We start from the raw sequence: 19,169 nt of genomic DNA, 5'->3' as shown, positions 1-19,169 counted from the left end.
GGTGGACCATGCACTATTTTTCATATAAAACTACTCTGAGTACTAGTCACTAAGTCGTGTCTGACTCTTTGCAGCCCTTTGGACTGTAGCCTGCTAGGCTCTTCAGTCCATGGGATTTCCCAGACAAGAATATTGGAGTGGGTTGCCATTTCCTCCTCCAGAGGATCTTCCTGACTCAGGGATCAAACCCTTGTCTCCTGCTTAGCAGGCAGATTCTTTACCACTGAGTCACCTGGGAAGTCCTAGAGCACTTATGCACAACCTTAAGAGGCTGGGATTAGCAGCTGCAAGCTTTTATATAAGTAAAGGATAAACAACATGGTCCTACTATATTGCACAGTGAACTATTGTTTAGTATCTTATGATAAATCATAATGGAAAAGAATATTAAAAAAGAATGTACATATATATGTATAACTGGATCACTTTGCTGTACAGCAGAAATGCACACAACATTCTAAATTAACTATACTTAATAAAAATATTGAAAAATAAAATGACGGAAATGTATTCAGTCACAGTCTGAAGACTAGAAAGTCTGAAATCCCGGTGTCTGCAGAGTTGGTTCTTTTAGGAGGTTCTGAGGGAGAATCTATTCCAGCTTCTAGTAGCTGCCAGCAGTATTTGTAGATATATCACTCCAGTCCAGTCTCTACCTTTGTCTTCACATAGGGTAGTGTCTATCCTAACCCAGCATGACCTCATTTTAACTTACATATGCAAAAATCCTATTTTAAATAAGGTTGTGGGTGAACATGAATTGGGGGGGGGGGAGTGTTCAACCCATACAGCATATGTTTTGAGTTTTTATATGGTTGTTTTTATGTTATATGAGTACATTTTGTTTACCTTAATTTTTCTGTTTCATAGATGGCATAAGCATCATCGTAACAGTAATTTGGTATTTCATCAGGTTGCTAATTTACTACTTAATACTTTTTTAAAAATATTGTTGGACATTGAGGTGGTTATTAATTGTGCCTGTTTCTAAAATTGAAATTATCAGAACAAAGTGTATGAACATTTATAACATCCAGTTTCAGCAAAGTCTAAATCTGATGTGTGATTTTTTTTTCTTCATCCTTGTATATGGGAGTACGGTCATTACTTACATACTGACTTGAATATAGATTGATAGCATTACTTCCCTTCTATCTCTTATGGTCTCTTAGAGTGAAACATTATTCACAGTTTTTACAGTATTACTTTCTATTAGACCTATATAGTTGTTGACCCCTATTCTTTGCATGAATGGATGTCTGGACATTTATTTCTCATTTAAACTGATCAACATTATCAGCTATAAGTTATAAACATTATTTTATACATTAGAAGTCAGAATACTTGAATTACAGTAAATTTGCTTGTGTACCTATGAGCATTTCTTTTCTTTCTATTTTAGCATGGATGTGTTTCAAAGGTTGGATTCAAATTCAACTCTGACGTCTTCAAAGATAGCAGCATTTGAAGAAGCATTTGTATATCTTCAAAAGTTAATGGCAGCTGTTAAAGATATTCTGGAAGGAATTCAGAGGTAAATACGACTTAATTTCAAGATTTCATTTATTTCTTACTTTACTCTTTCTTTTAGGCTTATCGGCTTTATCAGAGTTGCTGGGAGTCTTCCAGCAAGTTTCATAAACTAGTAGCTCTTAGATTGAACTCGTCTCCCTCTGTTGCAGAGAATGCCTACTTCAGTTGATCATCTGGACCACAAAAATGTATCTACTTTTTTCCTTTCTAGAAAAAAATTGGCTAGATTGTAGGCTTCATAAGGAACTTTTCTTTACTGCATAACTGTAGCTCCAAGAATAATGCCTGACGCATAATGTTCAGTTCAGTTCAGTTCAGTTTCTCAGTCATGTCTGACTCTTTGCAACCCCATGGACTTCTGCTCACCAGGCTTTCCTGTCCATCACCAACATCCGGAGCTTGCTCAAACTCATGTCCATCAAGTCGGTGATACTATCCAACCACCTCATCCTCTGTCATCCCCTTCTCCTCCTGCTTTCAATCTTCCCCAGGATCAGGGTCTTTTCTAATGAGTCAGTTCTTCACATCAGATGGCCAAAGTATTGAAGTTTCAGCTTCAGCATCAGTCCTTCCAATGAATATTTAGGACTGATTTCCTTTAGGATGAACTGGTTGGATCTCCTTGCAATTCAAGGGACTCTTAAGAGTCTTCACCAGTACATAATGGGCACTCAGTAATTACGTGTTGAATGTGTGTGAGTGCTCAGTTGCTCAGTTGTGTTGACTCTTTTCAACCCCTTGTACTGTACACCAGGCTCCTTTGTCCATGGAATTTTCCAGGCAAAGAATACTGGCATGGTTTGCCATTTCCTCCTCCAGAATAAAAAGTAGTATATGTTAAGGTAATTATCACTGCCCTTTAAAAGGAAAAACATGCTAATATTTGTTAATATGGTTGATTTCATCCAGTACAGTCTCACAGTACCGCAAACTGAGAAAGTTTGAGGAGCAACTTAGTCTTTCGGTGTTTTGAGACTTGATTTGTATGTGATTATTAAATATTTATGAAGTATATAGAAAACATAGTTCTAGAAAGGTATAGAATTGACCATGCCATCTTTGTAGTGTGAAGTCAGTTGTTTTCTTTTGTGGCATTAAAGGAGAATACTTGCAGTTATTTTTTTTATATGCCAAAATTGCTTGATCTGAATTAGACATACAGCTTGCTCTGAGAAGAATGCTGTTCTTTACCAATTAAAAAACAAAACCAAAAGCTGATGTGATTTTAACAAGTCAAAGTTTTAAAAACTTGGATTTTTAAAACAATAGCAATTTTTGATTTTGCTTATTTCTTTTTAAGAGTTTTTGGAAACATTATCTCATTAGTGTGCAAAGCATTTGTACCTCTTTTTGGATCACTTGGCTAATATAATTCTTAGAATGAAAGGTTACCAAAGCTTTTTGCTACTCTTAAGTTACTAATGACTGAAGGGACAGATCCCAAGTTAAATATCATCTCTAAGTGCACATAGGTTTTTTTTTTTTTAATTTACGGCAATATTACATAAAAGTAGCTCTATGAAGAAGAAATACTCAGTTCTGATTTTAGCTGTGTAAAAGATGTTTCACATGCTACACTGCATAAAAGCCATGCTTGACGTATTACCTTTTCTATAGAAAGTAGAGATATTAATCTGACTTCAATTACTCAACAAATGTTTGTTGAGCACCACCTGTGCTTGGCATTATGTTAGGCTCTAGGGAATCAAAGATAAATGAGAGGCAATCTCTGACTCCAATGAGCTTGCAGAAATAGTGCTAACAGTCACATTAAAACAGATAGTTACAATAGAGAGTTACTAATATTTTAATAGGAACACAGGCAGTGGAGGGAGGGAGGGTTTGGCAAAAGATGAGACTGGATGGGGGTTGGAGGGAAATGTCTTTTCAGCTTCATAAAGCATTTTCCACTTTATCCTGTTGGCTAGTATTTCACACATCCAGAGCTGTTCTGTGCCACGAGAGACGTGTTTCTAGTCCAAAAAGCTATAGAAATTCTGTACTGTATTACCCACTGAGAAATATTACCCACTATACATCCTTTGATAGGTTTTATGGACTTTGCTGTAGAGAACCCTTCTTAATTTTAGAAGCTTTAAACATACTGTCCCCTGGACCCCACCCCAGAGATTCTGATTCTGAGGGTGTGCCTGGCTATCACAATTTAAAAAATTTCTCCAAGTGATTCTAATGTGTAGGCAGGTGTTGAGGACCACTAGCCAGTGTGCTTAACCACTTGTTGTCAGAGTGTGGACACAGAACCAGCCTCATCATAGCCACCTGGAACTTGTTAAAAATGCAGATTCTCAAACCCTGCCCTGCCTACTGAATTGAAAACTCTGGGGGTAGGGCCTAGTGGTCTGTGTCCTGATTCTGTGCACACTAAAGGTTGAGCACCAATGGGCCTAAGTGGTGCTCAGCCTTAGTGGCCAATTATAATCACCTGGGAGCTTAAAAAAAGGAAAAAAAGGCCGGGCACTAACCCTAAACCTATTCCATCTGAATCGCTAGGAGTGGGACCTGTGTGTAAGCATTTTTGTTCACTCCTCTGGTGATTCTTATGTGCAGTCATGTTTGAGAAGATGTAGTGTGTACTGCGTTCAAAAACCGTATCTAAAGAAATAAACGCTAGAATTTTAAAGCTGGTTGAGTTTTGTTACTCTTTCCTCTAAGTGTACATACCTCCAGGAATAAGGAAGTATTGGTTGCTCTGCTGGTTTTCAGCATGTGACCTGGGGTAAATTGTCTTGAGCCTCAGTCTCTGTCTGTAAAAGAAGCATAGCAATGCCTTCCTAGAGCTTTTCATTAAGTTATTGCACTTCAAAAATTGGGTATTGGTATAACTAATGAAGCCAATGATTCTCTGCTTATTAAAGCAGAGTTCTAGATCCTATCTCAGACTTACTGAAATCACTTCAATATCTGTAGATATTTTGTAGAGAAGAAAAGTTGTATTTTTAACAAACTTTCCAAGAGATTTATATGCAATTGGTACAGGAACACATTTTAAAAAATTAATCCAGCCTCCTGTAGTAAGTATATCAGAACTTCTTGAGCTACCAGTAGAGGGCATTATGAATAAAAAGTTTGCCAGTTTAATTATTCATTAATCAACAGAAACTACTGAAATTGCAAGGTTTTTTTTAACTGTAAGACAATGGACATTTGAATCAAAGTGTATTAAAAGTTAATAATTATATTGTTTTGTCAAGTGTTATGTGGTCTTAAAATCTTTTAAAGTAAGTTCAGTGTAAACATTGAAAAATACACTCAAATTTGTAATGACTGCAAATTCATTAGCATTTTGGATGCTTGCTAAAGTGAAATTGTTTCTTTTTTTGAGCTATATGCTCAGTGAATATATGTCAGCTCTGTTTCTTTTTATTGTGCTCTGCTAAGTCACTTCAGTTGTGTCCAACTCTTTGCAACCCTGTATAGACTATAGCCTGCCAGGCTTCTCTGTCCATGGGATTCTCCAGGCAAGAATAGTGGACTGGGTTGCCATTTCCTACTCCAGGGGATCTTCTTGACCCAGAAATTGAACTCACATCTCTTATTAAAGCACATCATTTATGGTGTTATTTTAGGAACTGGTAATAAATAACCTGTTAATCAAGTCCTTCAGTTAAAGAAGTGAATGAAAATGTGTTTGTTGAACTGAGTTTGTAGCTGCCTTCACTAATGTCATCTACCCTAGCTAAGCTACTATTTCTTTTCTTAGAGTAACTCATGCCTTCTTCACATGATGTATGTGAAAATCTTTTTAAACTGTAACATATTTATAAGTGTTAGTTTTTATTTTTTCTTTAAAGCTGAGATGTTTAATTTGAAATATTTAACTGTATAATTTAATTTTGATAGAATTCGAAGCATCATTATGGTGAGTTAAGATTGAAAATATTGGTGTTAGCAGTTGTCCACACAGTTATATAGTTGGGTGCAGAATACCTAATTTGGTAAAAGTTGAAGGAATGGGAATATTGCTGATTTCTGCACTTTATGCACACTTTTTTCTTGGGTAGGAGAGTGAACTTAGCTAACTTATTTGGCTTAGAAATTGCTTCTTTCTTATCTTTCCTTTTATATGTTTATAGGGTTAATTTCAGCACTTTTGTTAATATTTTCTTATATAAACACTAGTGAACCAGTCAATATTCTTTCCATTTAGACAAAAGTGTTGTAAGATTTATTTTTTAGGTCAGTACTATCTAGTCTCATTTTATACTTTAGTGAATTTATGTCTAGATTGGTCAAGTCATTCTCAAGATAACAAAAACCTTTTGCTGAGGATATGAAAATTATAAAGCTTCACTTGGAGTGAAAAATTAATTAGAGTCATATGGCAAATACTAGAACTAAGAAAACTTCTACTTATACATTAATAAAAAAACATGACATGTCCTGTGCTTAAATCGACACCTCTACAAAGTTAACTAAACCAGTCATGTAATGCAAATCTGAGGCATACTATAAATGTGTGCAGCTTCAACCTGAAAGATAATACTCAAAACAACAATGAATGTGTGTTTTTGTGTTTGTGAAGTAGGTGGTGATCTGCTTAGTTTAGAAACTGAGGAGAGGACAGGGGGAGAGTGAGGCTAGGAAATTGTAATCGGCCTGGATTTTTAATCATATAATCCACCTTATTTATAAAATAAGGTTGAAATTATTAAAAAAAAAAAAAAACCCAACTGTAGCATTTGAATTCAAAACTATAACTAGATCATGCTCAAGTGTGAATATTCATTTTATCAGTTGGTTTAATATGTAAAATTCTGTATTTCTGTGTCAATTTCATGAACTCTGGATTTCTAGCTCATGTATCCATGGATGAAGTAGTTGAAATAATGAATGTTTTCTCAGTCTCATATTTGGAGTCTTATGGGAGAGAGTTATAAATAACTTGGCACTTTCTGCAGCGGGAATTTTTTTCTGTGACGGGGTATCCAAAGTTTAATTAATTTTTATCTCTTAAGCTTAGATTTTTTTTCTAGCTGTCATATTTGGTTTGGGGGTTTTTAAATATAGACTGAGTACCAAATGGTGCCTTGGACATAATCTTATCTTGTATGGGCATTCATTTGTGATCACAGAATATGATTTTGGAAAAGGAGACTTCTGCTTGAATTTAGGAAAGGAAGATGATTAATTTTTATCATCTTCAAATGCTTAATAATCTTCAAAACCTTTGTAACATCCATTACATTCCTGTGGCTTTGGTTTGAAATACTTTATAGAGCTGGTTTTCCAAAACAATTAAAATCCAGTCACAGAGCTCGGGGTTGTGTGTGTGTTATTTACATATATATTTTCTTATTAAGTCTCAAAAGAAATAATTTTCCTATTACTGTCTTACCCCATTTTAACATAAGAACAAAACATACACTGATATAGCCATGCATAATTCCAGGGATAAAGAATCCTACAATTACAGCAGTTTTTTATATCTATCAGAGGAGGAAATGGCAACCCACTCCAGTATTCTTGCCTGGAGAATCCCATGGACAGAGGAGCCTGGTGGGCTACAGTTCATGGGGTTGCAGAGTCGAATAGGACTGAGGGAGTAACACTTTATATCTGTCAATCCTACTAATTGATAATGATAGTAGCTTCAAAGAGTATGGAGTTGTATTTGAGAGAAAATTTTATTAACTTAATATTATCTGTTTTGATAGCCGACCTGAGATTTTAGAAAGGTTATTTAGAAAAGATTCTTCATTTGATACAAAGATAACATTCTTTAGGCTGTTTTATAGGTTAAGTTAATTGCTGAAACAAAAGTTTATTGAAAGACATGTGGAAAATAAAGACCTAAAAATTAGTGACTTTTCAGCATCTCAACTCATTGCTGTGGGCAAGATGTTCAGTTCAGTCCAATTCAGTTGGTCAGTCGTGTCCAACTCTTTGCGACCCCATAGATTATAGTTCAGTCCAATTCAGTTGCTCAGTTGTGTCTGACTCTTTGTGATCCCATGGACTGCAGCATGTCAGGCCTCCCTGTCCATCACCAACTTCCAGAGTTTACTCAAACTCATGTCTATTGAGTCAGTGATGCCATCCAACCACCTTTTTCTCTGTCATCCTCTTCTCCTCCCACCTACAGTCTTTCTCAGCATCAGGGTCTTTTCAGATGAGTCAGATCTTCACATCAGGTGGCCAAAATATTGGAGTTTCAGCTTCAACATCAGTCCTTCCAATGAATATTCAGGACTGATTTCCTTTAGGTTTGACTGGTTGGATCTCCTTGCAGTCCAAGGGACTCTCAAGAGTCTTCTCCAACACCACAGTTCAAAAGCATCAATTCTTTGGCACTCAGCTCTCTTTATAGTCCAACTCTCACATCCGTACATGACTACTGGAAAAATCATAGCTTTAACTAAACAGACCTTTGTTGGCAAAGTAATGTCTCTGCTTTTTAATATTCTGTCTAGATTGGTCATAACTTTTCTTCCAAGGAGCAAGCATCTTTTAATTTCATGGCTGCAGTCACCAACTGCAGTGATTTTGGAGCCCAGAAACATAATGTCTGTCATGGTTTCCATCGTTTCTCCATCTATTTGCCATGAAGTGATGGGACTGAATACCATAATCTCCGTTTTTTGAATGTTGAGTTTTAAGCCAGCTTTTTCACTCTCCTCTTTCATTTTCATCAAGAGGCTCTTTAGTTTGTCTTTCATTTCTGCTATAAGGGTGGTGTCATCTGCATATCTGAGGTTATTGGTATTTCTCCTGGCAATCTCAATTCCAGCTTGTGCTTCATTCAGCCTGGCATTTCACATAATGTACTCTGCATATAAGTTAAATAAGCAAGGTGACAATATACAGTCTTGACATACTCCTTTCCCAATTTGGAACCAGTCCATTATTCCATGTTTGGTTCTGTTACTTCTTGACCTGCATACAGACTTCTCAGGAGGCAGGTAAGGTGGTCTGTTACTCCCATCTCTTGAAGAATTTTCAACAGTTTGTTGTGATCCACATCGTCAAAAGCTTTAGAGTCGTCAGTGAAGCAGAAGTAGATGTTTTTCTGGAATCCTCTTGCTTTTTCTATGATCCAGCGGATGTTGGCAATTTAATCTCTGGTTCCTCTGCCTCTTCTAAATCCAGCCTGAACATCTGGAAGTTTACAGTTCACATACTGTTGAAGTCTAGCTTTGAGTATTTTCAGCATTACTTTGCTAGCTTGTGAGATGAGTGCAATTGTGCAGTAGTTTGAACATTCTTTGGCATTGCTGTTCTTTGGCATTGGAATGAAAACTGACCTTTTCTAGTTCTGTGGCCACTGCTGAGTTTTCCAAATTTGCTGGCATATTGAGTGCAGCACTTTCACAGCATCAACTTTTAGCATTTGAAGTAGTTCAGCTAGGATTCCATCACCTTCACTAGCTTTGTTCGTCCTGATGCTTCCTAAGGTCCACTTGACTTCACATTCCAGGATATCTGGCTCTAGGTGAGTGATCACACCATTGTGATTATCTGGGTCATCAAGATCTTTTTTGTATAGTTCTTCTGTGTATTCTTGGCACCTCTTCTTAATATCTTCTGCTTCTGATATGTCCATACCATTTCTGTACTTTATTGTGCCCATCTTTGCATGAAATGTTCCCTTGTATCACTCATTTTCTTGAAAAGATCTCTAGTCTTGCTCATTTTATTGTTTTCCTCTATTTCTTTGCATTGATCACTGAGGAAGGCTTTCTTATCTCTCCTTGCTATTCTTTGGAACTCTGCATTCAAATGGGTATATCTTTCCTTTTCTCCTTTGGCATTCACTTCTGTTCTTTTCATAGCTATTTGTAAGGCCTCCTCAGACAGCCATTTTGCCTTTTTGCATCTCTTTTTCTTGGGGATGGTCTTTATCCCTGTCTCCTGTACAATGTTACAAACCTCTGTCCATCATTCTTCAGGCACTCTGTCGGTCAGATCTAATCCCTTAAATCTATTTGTCACTTCCACTGTATAATTGTAAGGGATTTGATTTAGGTTATACCTGAATGGTCTAGTGGTTTTCCCTACTTTCTTCAATTTAAGTCTGAATTTGGCAATATGGAGTTCATGATCTGAGCCACAGTCAGCTCCTGGTCTTGTTTTTGCTGAATGTATAGAGCTTCTCCATATTTGGCTGCAAAGAATATAATCAATCTGATCTCAGTATTGGGCATCTGGTGATGTCCATGTGTGGAGTCATCTCTTGTGTTGCTGGAAGAGGGTGTTTGCTATAACCAATGCGTTCCTTTGGCAAGATGATCAGCTGTTGATAAAAAAAATTTTCCTTATGTAGAGTGGAGAGGTTTATCCATGTTTAGGTCTGACCTACTTTTTTGAGGCTTGGCCTTTCCGTGTGTGTGTGTGGCACATTTAGGTGCTCAGTTGTGTCTGACTGCAACCCCATGGACTGTAGCCTGCCTGGCTCCTGTGTCTATGGGTTTTCCAGGCAAGAATACTGGAGTGGGTTGCCTTTCCTCCTCCAGGGGATCTTCCCAACCCAGGGATCGATCCGACATTTCCTGCTTCTTCTGCATTGGCAGACTGATTCTTTACCACTGAGCTACCTAGCTTTAGATAATTAGACTTCACCTCCCCTCCTCCATTAGAGTTTCCACAACTCCCCAGATATCAATGCACCTCTTTATCAGATTTTTCATGTACCCCATGTCCTGTCCATCACCAAGTGTATCAGTCAGTATATGAGAAAATAATACATCTTTTATTTTAAAATGAATGGCTTTAGTGGCTTCACCCTCCATGCCATCATTTTGCACTTAACTTTCATAGTTTATTTCATATTCAGCTCCCTAATTTTGACACTTTTAGGGCAGGAAATTTACTTACTGTTTGTTTGTTTGTTTTACTTTCCTATATCTAGATCTATACCTGTATCACACATGAACGTGAAAGTTAAAGTTAAGTTGCTCAGTCGTGTCCGACTCTTTACGACCCCGTGGACTGTAGCCCACCAGGCTCCTCTGTCCATGGGATTCTCCAGGCAAGAATACTGGAGTGGGTTGCCATTTCCTTCTCCAGGGGATCTTCCTGACCCAGGGATCAAACCCAGGTCTCCTGCATTAGAGGCAGGCGCTTTAACCTCTGAGCATGGTAGATAGTAAAAAACAAAAAATGTGGGGGAACTGTCAAATAACTGAGTGAGTATAGTCTGTCTGATGGAGGGCAACTTCTTTTAGGCCTACATGGTTCTGATAGTACTACATTATGACATTAGATGAATAGATAATGTAGAGTTTCCAAAAAGATACAGAAGAGAGAGTACAAGCTAAGAAATGGGTAAAGAATAAAATCAGGAGGAAGGAGAAAGACTGGACAAACATATTGAGGAGATAAAAATGGTAATTATGTCTAGAACAGATGACGAAACCTCCAATAATTTGCCCAAATTGCTTTTTGAGATCCTGTGTTATCATTAATTGCTTAATTCTAATTTCTCTGTATCAACTGTCTAAATTAGGTTTAGTAGAAGGAAAGATGAGATCTAATGGGAATGATTGAGACTCAAGGAATATAAGCACACTCTTCCTATATAAGAACACATGTCTTATATAGAATAAAAAGAGTAAAAGCTTTTTGTGGTATCTCTATTATAGTTTGATAAACTTTAACATAACATATCAAATGTATAGTAAAATTTATATTAAATTAGCTGACAAAATATGTGGTATCCACATATCAGTTCAGTTCATTCGCTCAGTCGTGTCTGACTCTTTCGACTCCATGTACCACAGCACGCCAGGCCTCCCTGTCCATCACCAACTCCCAGAGTTTACCCGAACTCATGTCCATTGAGTCAGTGATGCCATCCAACCATCTCATCCTCTGTCGTCCCCTTCTCCTCCTGCCTTCAGTCTTTCCCAACATCAGGGTCTTTTCAAACGAGTCAGCTCTTCGCATCAGATGGCCAAAATATGGAGTTTCAGCTTTAACATCAGCTTTAACAATTTCCCTTAGGATGGACTGGTTGGATCTCCTTGCAGTCCAAGGGACTCTCAAGAGTCTTCTCCAGCACCACACAGTTCAAAAGCATCAACTCTTCTGCGCTCAGCCCTCTTTATGGTCCAACTCTCACATCCATACATGACCACTGGAAAAACCATAGCCTTGACTAGACGGACCTTTGTTGACAAAATAACATCTCTGCTTTTTAATGTGCTATCTAGGTTGGTCATAGCTTTTCTTCCAAGGAGTAAGCATCTTTTAATTTCATGGCTGCAGTCACCATCTGCAGTGATTTTGGAGCCCAAAAAAATAAAGTCAGCATGTTTCCCCATCTATTTCCCATGAAATGATGGGACCAGACGCCATGATCTTCGTTTTCTGAATGTTGAGCTTTAAGACAACTTTTTCACTCTCCTCTTTCACTTTCTTCAGGAGGCTCTTTAATTCTTCTTCGCTTTCTGCCATATCTGAGGTTATTGATATTTCTCCTGGCAATCTTGATTCCAGCTCGTGTTTCCTCCAGCCCAGCATTTCTCATGATGTACTCTGCATAAAAGTTGAATAAGCAGAGTGACAATATACAGCCTTGACATACTCCTTTTCCTATTTGGAACCAGTCTTTTGTTCCATGTCCATCCACATATCAGTCTGACTGAATTATCCAGCACTAGCTGATATTTATTTAACCTTTCTCTTTAATGCTGTTGAAGGTAATAGATCATCCATGACTTACGTTTTAAAATAACTAATTTCATTTTAAATATCTGAAGCTCTTATGTGTGCTTCCTAGCATTTGTAATTCAAGAATAGGCAATAAGGACCTTTATTTTTATCCTAAATATCAGCATTGTAATGCCAGTTATTCCTGTTACCCCTAAAGCATTTCTTGGTGTTAATGTTCTTTTGTTTTAGTCAATAAAATCCAGTTCTATTAACAGTGATGAAGCTAAATATTTCCCATTACAAACTTTTTGATCACACCAGAATCAAATAGTCAAATATAAAGGAAGATGACTTCTTGGAGATAAATAATTTGTTTATAGAGTTGTTTTTATTTAAAATCAATACTTTAACATTTTCCTTTTGTTTTGTAACTGGTTATTTCTACCTATTGACTTACTGATCTGATATTTACTGAAAATTCCCTGCTATCAAGTCTTCTAAGAAGTGCTAAAACTACCAACCACTCCAGTTTTCAGAGAAGCAGATGGGATACATGACTGACTAAATCAGTGGGATTAAATATAAGTAAAATAAATGAAATGGTGGGGTTTAGGGGGAATCAAAGGTACTCAGTAAGGGAGATCATAATAATTTTAACTTAAGTAGTAAGAGTGTAGTGAATGTATGGATAAAGGCAGATGATCAGTTCTAATTCCTCATTATAAAGTTGTACAAAAGATTTAAAGTTAGAGTGTACCCTAGACTCTAGGATTAGTCTCAATCTATTTTGAGAAATATCCTCTTGTGCCTCTAAAGAAATTTTAACACTGTACTCGGCCAAACCATCTACCCATTGTGAGAAGTGATGCAATCAGTAAAACTGTTTCCAGTAATATAAGAGGTTGAGTCCAACTCAGGACAATGTTTTTTACATAGAAGATAATAAATATTTATTATATATTGGAAACCCCTGGAATTATGTTACATTCTGATGGTCCACTCCTTGTGAATAAGGCATAAATCTTCAAGAATCAACATATACTTACCTGTAATAATAATGTAACTGAAACTATAAGTTGTAAATTTTCCAATTAATATTTATTTTTTGCTAACATTAAGCTAGATTAGTTTTTGACAACCACATAGCTATATATTTTCCCCAACTTAATTGTTGAGCTAAAACAAGTAGAATCATCAAAAATATATTTTTATATTAAAGATTGTATTTTATACATATTTTATTTAAACTTTTGATAACTAGATGAAAAAGTGTGAGTACTTTTATACAGCGTTGGAGTATGTGCATGCATGCATGCATGCTAAGTCAACTTCAGTCATGTCCGAGTCTTTGTGACCCAATGGACTGTAGCCTGCCAGGCTTCTCTGTCCGTGGGATTCTCCAGGCAAGAGTACTGGAGTGGGTTGCCATGCCCTCCTTCAGAGAATCTTCCTGACTCAAAAATCAATCCCACATATTGGCAGGCGGGTTCTTTACCACTCAGATCAGATCAGATCAGATCAGTCGCTCAGTCGTGTCCGACTCTTTGCGACCCCATGAATTGCAGCACGCCAGGCCTCCCTGTCCATCACCAACTCCCGGAGTTCACTCAGACTCACGTCCATCGAGTCAGTGATGCCATCCAGCCATCTCATTCTCTTTCGTCCCCTTCTCCTCCTGCCCCCAATTCCTCCTAGCATCAGAGTCTTTTCCAGTGAGTCAACTCTTCGAATGAGGTGGCCAAAGGACTGGAGTTTCAGCTTTAGCATCATTCCTTCCAAAGAAATCCCAGGGCTGATCTCCTTCAGAATGGACTGGTTGGATCTCCTTGCAGTCCACTAGCAGTGCCTGATAAGCCCCACATTGGAGTACAAGGTAGTATCTTCTGTAAAAGGATTTGCATTCATTTATCAGGGTGACTCTATCCTAGAAAAAGTGAAATATACCTTTTAGGAGGTTACTAGGAGAAGGCAATGGCACCCCACTCCAGTACTCTTGCCTAGAAAATCCCATGGATGGAGGAGCCTGGTAGGCTGCAGTCCATGGGGTCGCTTAGTCGGACACGACTGAGCGACTTCACTTTCACTTTTCACTTTCATGCATTGGAGAAGGAAATGGCAACTCACTCCAGTGTTCTTGCCTGGAGAATCCCAGGGACGGGGGAGCCTGGTAGGCAGCCGTCTATGGGGTCGCACAGAGTTGGACACGACTGAAGCACCTTAGCAGCAGTAGCAGCAGCAGGAGGTTACTAGATCTGAGTTAATCTAATCCCTGCTGCTACTGCTGCTGCTGTCACTTCAGTCGTGTCTGACTCTGTGCAACCCCATAGACGATAGCCCACCAGGCTTCCCCGTCCCTGGGATTCTCCAGGCAAGAACACTGGAGTGGGTTGCCATTTCCCTAAAGACTTAAAATTGCACTGTTGCAATTGTGTACTGTTGGAGAAATGACCAGGGAAATAGATCAACATTGATCAATAAACAGTGACTACTGGTTTGTTTGGAAACTTGGAAAGTACAAAGTTGGAGAGTTAGTAACAGGAAAGTCTGGAGAAGAGATGTGTAATGGGCACATAGAGGTATAATGGGCATAGAGTATGAGAGTATTTGTGTCCCATGTGAATGCTCATCAGAGGCTACCTACTGCAGAGGAGACTGTCAGTAATCAAATGGACAACATCAGCTGTGCTGTGGATATCAATCAGCCTTTTCACCTACCCACCCGAGTGTTTGGTCAGTGAGCTGATATGCAAAGGAACAGTGGCAGCCTGGGCTCTCAGCCAACTTGAGCTCACATGTGGGACTTCTTCTCATTAAGGCTGTTCTGGCTACTACCACTGTTGAGAGCCCAAATTTCCAACAGAAGAGGCAAATTTCAAACAGAAGAGGCATCCTATAAGGCACTATTCCCTAAGGGATCATCAAACCACAGTGGCAGTGATGATCCCTTCCATCATGAAGGCGGCAGTGGTTTGTCTTCACTGGGATAGACACTTCTTTAAAATATGGAATTAACTTCTCTCACTGCAGTATTTCGAGAAGGCAATGGCACCCCACTCCAGGACTCTTGCCTGGAAAATCCCATGGATGGAGGAGCCTGGTAGGCTGCAGTCCATGGGTCGCTGAGTCGGACACGACTGAGCAACTTAACTTTCACTTTTCACTTTCATGCATTGGAGAAGGAAATGGCACCCCACTCCTGTACTCTTGCCTAGAAAATCCCATGGACGGAGGAGCCTGGTAGGCTGCAGTCCATGGGTCGCTGAGTCGGACACGACTGAGCAACTTCACTTTCACTTTTTGCTTTCATGCATTGGAGAAGGAAGTGGCAACCCACTCCAGTGTTCTTGCCTGGAGAATCCCAGGGACGGGGGAGCCTGGTGGGCTGCCGTCTATGGGGTCGCACAGAGTCGGACATGACTGAAGCGACTTAGCAGCAGCACTGCAATATTTGTATCTGCAATTCCATCTGTTGATTTAAGAAATTTCTTGGCCACTGTCTTGATAGCCAGTACAAAACTAAGAAACTAGTTTTTCAGCAAAAGAGGTACAGCTCTGGCTACATGGAATTCACTGACTTTATCATATACTAATCTAAGGAACTAGCTTGGTAAACACTGTAAAAGACTTATTTCACATACCAGTTGTAACCTATGAAGTTAGGGTGCTGTCCTAGCTAATGTATGAAACAGAGAGGGACAAACAGCTATGTATGGTGCTGTTTCTCCCTTAGAATATGTAGATCCAAGAATAAAGGGAAATAAGTGGTGCTGGTTTCTCCACTATTAAACTGAATAACTCTTCTCCTGGTAACAAAATACTGTTTCAGGCATTGCTCAGTCAGGAAAACAGGAGCCACTTTAGCCATTTCAAACAAAATTTAATATACACAGTTTAATTTCAGTGCTGTTGGAAGGACTAGAAGAGCAAAGGAGAGAAAATGGGAATATATGGCGAAGCAAAAAAGGAATTTTAATGTTTTGAAATTTCCTGTATCGTGGTGTGCCTCTGTACCATAGGACCATCATACTACATGATTGCTATTGGTGTGGTTTTTTTTTTTTGGCCATGCCTTGTGGCATGAGGGATCTCAGTTGGCCGGCCAGGGACTAAACCCATGCTCCCTGCAGTGGAAACATGGAGTTCTAAACACTGGACTGCCAGGGAAGTCCTGTGATTACTATCCTTATTTTCAAAAATTCAACAGTTCCTCCAGATTGCTTGGAAATAATTGTAAAAGATTACAAGAAGTGGATGTGATCCTATAAAGTAGTTTGTATGTAGAAACATTCTTCAGTCCAGTGTGTTCCATTCAATTAAGGTGTATTTGTTAAGCTTCCTTTACATATATAGGCTAAGGGCCTAATGTGGAAGTAACCATCTGTCCTCAAACAAAGCAAAGAAAGTCCAACTTATTTTCAGAACCTTTAATCAGGAATTAAATTTCTTTCATAAGTGTGTAATTTTTAAAGAAGTTGCAGACATATTATATTATAACCTAGGCCAATCCAGTTTTCATACCTATGCATTTTCAACTTTCTACTGAAAAGTCACTTAAAATAGAATTCCATGTTCAGAAATTTAATTGCAAATTCTTCAACTTTGGTACTTCTGTACCTAGACAGAATGACTCATGTAGGAAGGGCCCATTGTTTATACACCTATCCCTTGTGGATTTCTATATTCCACCTTAGGTCTACATCTTACCTGGTTTCTGGAGTGGTCAGTTCCTGCTGTGATGATCATATCTGTCTATACCAACAGAGGTACTAATCTCTTCTCATGCTGAGATATGGAAAATATTCTCTCGATTCAACTGAGATACCATTGGACTTTACAGGAGGAACCTTCACTCTAAAGCTAATGAATGTATGACTAAACAAAAAGAAAAAAGTGGCAAAAGGAGTTCAAGAATTCCTTGTTTTAAACCAACCAAAAGATTAGCTTAAAAGAAATTCCGTACTTTGCTGTTTTATCTAGTTGATGCTTATTTCCCTTACCTCAGCCTTCATTTCTAGGTCCATTATTTCTAAATCCCAAAACTTACTGGTTCACAGAATAACAGTCAATTACTTATTTTGTCTCATGATTTTAGGGCTTGACTAGACACATGAGGGCAGTTCTTACTTGAGATCTCTTGTGTGGTTGTGGTCAAATAGTGTTTGGAGTCATCTCTAAGGCTGTCTGATGCTGGCTGTCAGCTGGAACACGAACATGTAGCATCTCCATGTAGCCTCAGCTTCCTCCCAAACAGAAGGTTGGTTTCCAAGATCATCCCAAAATATCAGGTGGTCGGTATATTGCTTTTAATGACATTGCCTCAAATTATATGTCATCCTTGTTGTCACAGACCTGCCTAGATGGACGGGGCACCACCGTAGACCCTACCTATTGATAGGAAGAGAAATGTCAATGTTAATATTATAAGAAGAAACATAAGGGATGAAGCAAAATTTTCAGCAGTTCTTTTACCAAAGATCTGTTAGTGGTAAATGCTCTCATTCTGACTGAAAGTGTTGTTTTGCTTTCATTATTGATTGCTGTTTAACTGTGTGTAGGTTGTAAGTTGACAGTTATTTTCCCTAGGCACTTTGAAGATATAATTTCATTATCTTTTATCTTCTTGAAAATAGGTTGTCAGCTGTCAGCAGAAGGGTTTTTAAGAAGCTGTTACCTTATCTGCTCTTCTGTAAGATAAGCTCAAGAACTTATTAGTCTGTTATAACAGTTTCTGTTATAACCTATGGGTTCAGGGAGGGTTTCACTATCACAGCCACTTTATACTTTGGAAAGTAGGATTACAGGGATAATGTCATTGCCTAAGGTCATATGGTCTATACTTAGCAGAATGACCTATTGAAATTGGTGTTGGTCTAGAGAACTCACTTCTAAATACCCTAAACTTTCTGACTGAAAAATTTAAAGTTAGTTATATTCAAGAGGTATTTTTTTAGTTGGTTTCATAGAACTTTAGAAAATTTCTAAATGTAATGAAAAGAACATTGGTACTTCCCTGATGGTCCAGTGGTTAAGACTCAGTTCTCCCAAAGCACGGGGCCCCAGTTCAAACCCTGGTGAGGGAACCAAGATCGTATATGCCTCACAGGGTGGCCTAAAAAAGAAGATTAAATGACCGACAAAAGTACAAAATATCTTTGCCTTAGAAGTCAATTCACTTTCTTCCTCTGTTTTTCTAAATTTGCCTTTTTCTACCTTTTATTTTTCTGAGAGGAGAATGAGTCTGCTTGGTTGAAATGAGTATCCCCCCAAAGTTTCTATTGGTAGATGGTCTTGTCCCAAGAGACAGTTTTTAACAAATGAAACAACTGGGGTAATAAAAGCAGGAAAGAAAACTGTCTGAGGTGATACTGCCGACAGACAGCATCACATAATTTGGAAGAGTGAAGAACTGTCTTAAAGCTTGAATAAAAATTTCCATCTTGTGGACCAGACTAGGTCAAGGTGAACTTAGCATCCATGTACTAATACATTGGGGCTTCCCTGGTGCTCAGACAGTGAAGAATCTGCCTGCCGCTGCAGGAGATCAAGGAAACCTGGGTTCGATCCTTGGGTCTAGAAGATCCCTAGAGAAGGAAATGGCTCCCCACTCCAGTATTCTTGCCTGGAGAATTCCATGGACAGAGGAGCCTGGTGGGCTATAGTCCATGGGGTCCCAAAGAGTTGGACATGACTGAGCGACTAACACACACACATACACACACACACACACACACACACGCACACACACACACCCAACACATTGGGTCATTCATAGAGAAAAAAAATAGGTAAATTGGTTGTTTTGATGCATTTAAAAATAAATGATTTGCTTAAGTTTTTTACTTTGTAATGGATTGATTGTGTATCTTAAAAATGCCTTAGAATTTACAAAGCATAGTTGGATTGGAAACAGTATTTCTAAGATTGAGAGGAGAAAGGAAAATAATGACTTTATTTTAGAGGATGAGTACACATGGTACCTTTGGTAGTACCAGAGGGATAATAGAGATATATGAAACTATCTTTAA

General features: G+C 38.4%; 1 protein-coding gene across 15 annotated transcripts in view; it reads left to right on the top strand.

Moving 5' to 3' along the window:
- SWT1 (SWT1 RNA endoribonuclease homolog) overlaps positions 1 to 19,169 on the top strand; it is a 112,655-nt gene that overhangs the window by 70,670 nt on the left and 22,816 nt on the right. For 12 of the 15 annotated variants that reach the window (XM_044942723.2, XM_006060519.4, XM_044942722.2 and 9 more), the window contains one exon: positions 1,403 to 1,534. The exons of 1 other annotated variant lie outside the window; for it this stretch is intronic. In XM_044942723.2, the coding sequence (XP_044798658.2) occupies positions 1,403 to 1,534 (132 nt within the window). Of the gene's footprint in view, positions 1 to 1,402; positions 1,535 to 17,236; positions 17,370 to 19,169 lie in introns of those variants that run through there. 2 more of the 15 variants (XM_044942724.2, XR_003109373.3) reach the window with 1 other exon arrangement.

This window comes from Bubalus bubalis, chromosome 5 (genome assembly GCF_019923935.1).
Source record: "Bubalus bubalis isolate 160015118507 breed Murrah chromosome 5, NDDB_SH_1, whole genome shotgun sequence".
In the NCBI taxonomy this organism is placed as follows: Eukaryota; Metazoa; Chordata; class Mammalia; order Artiodactyla; family Bovidae; genus Bubalus; species Bubalus bubalis.
This window is presented reverse-complemented; position numbering and strand designations above follow the sequence as displayed.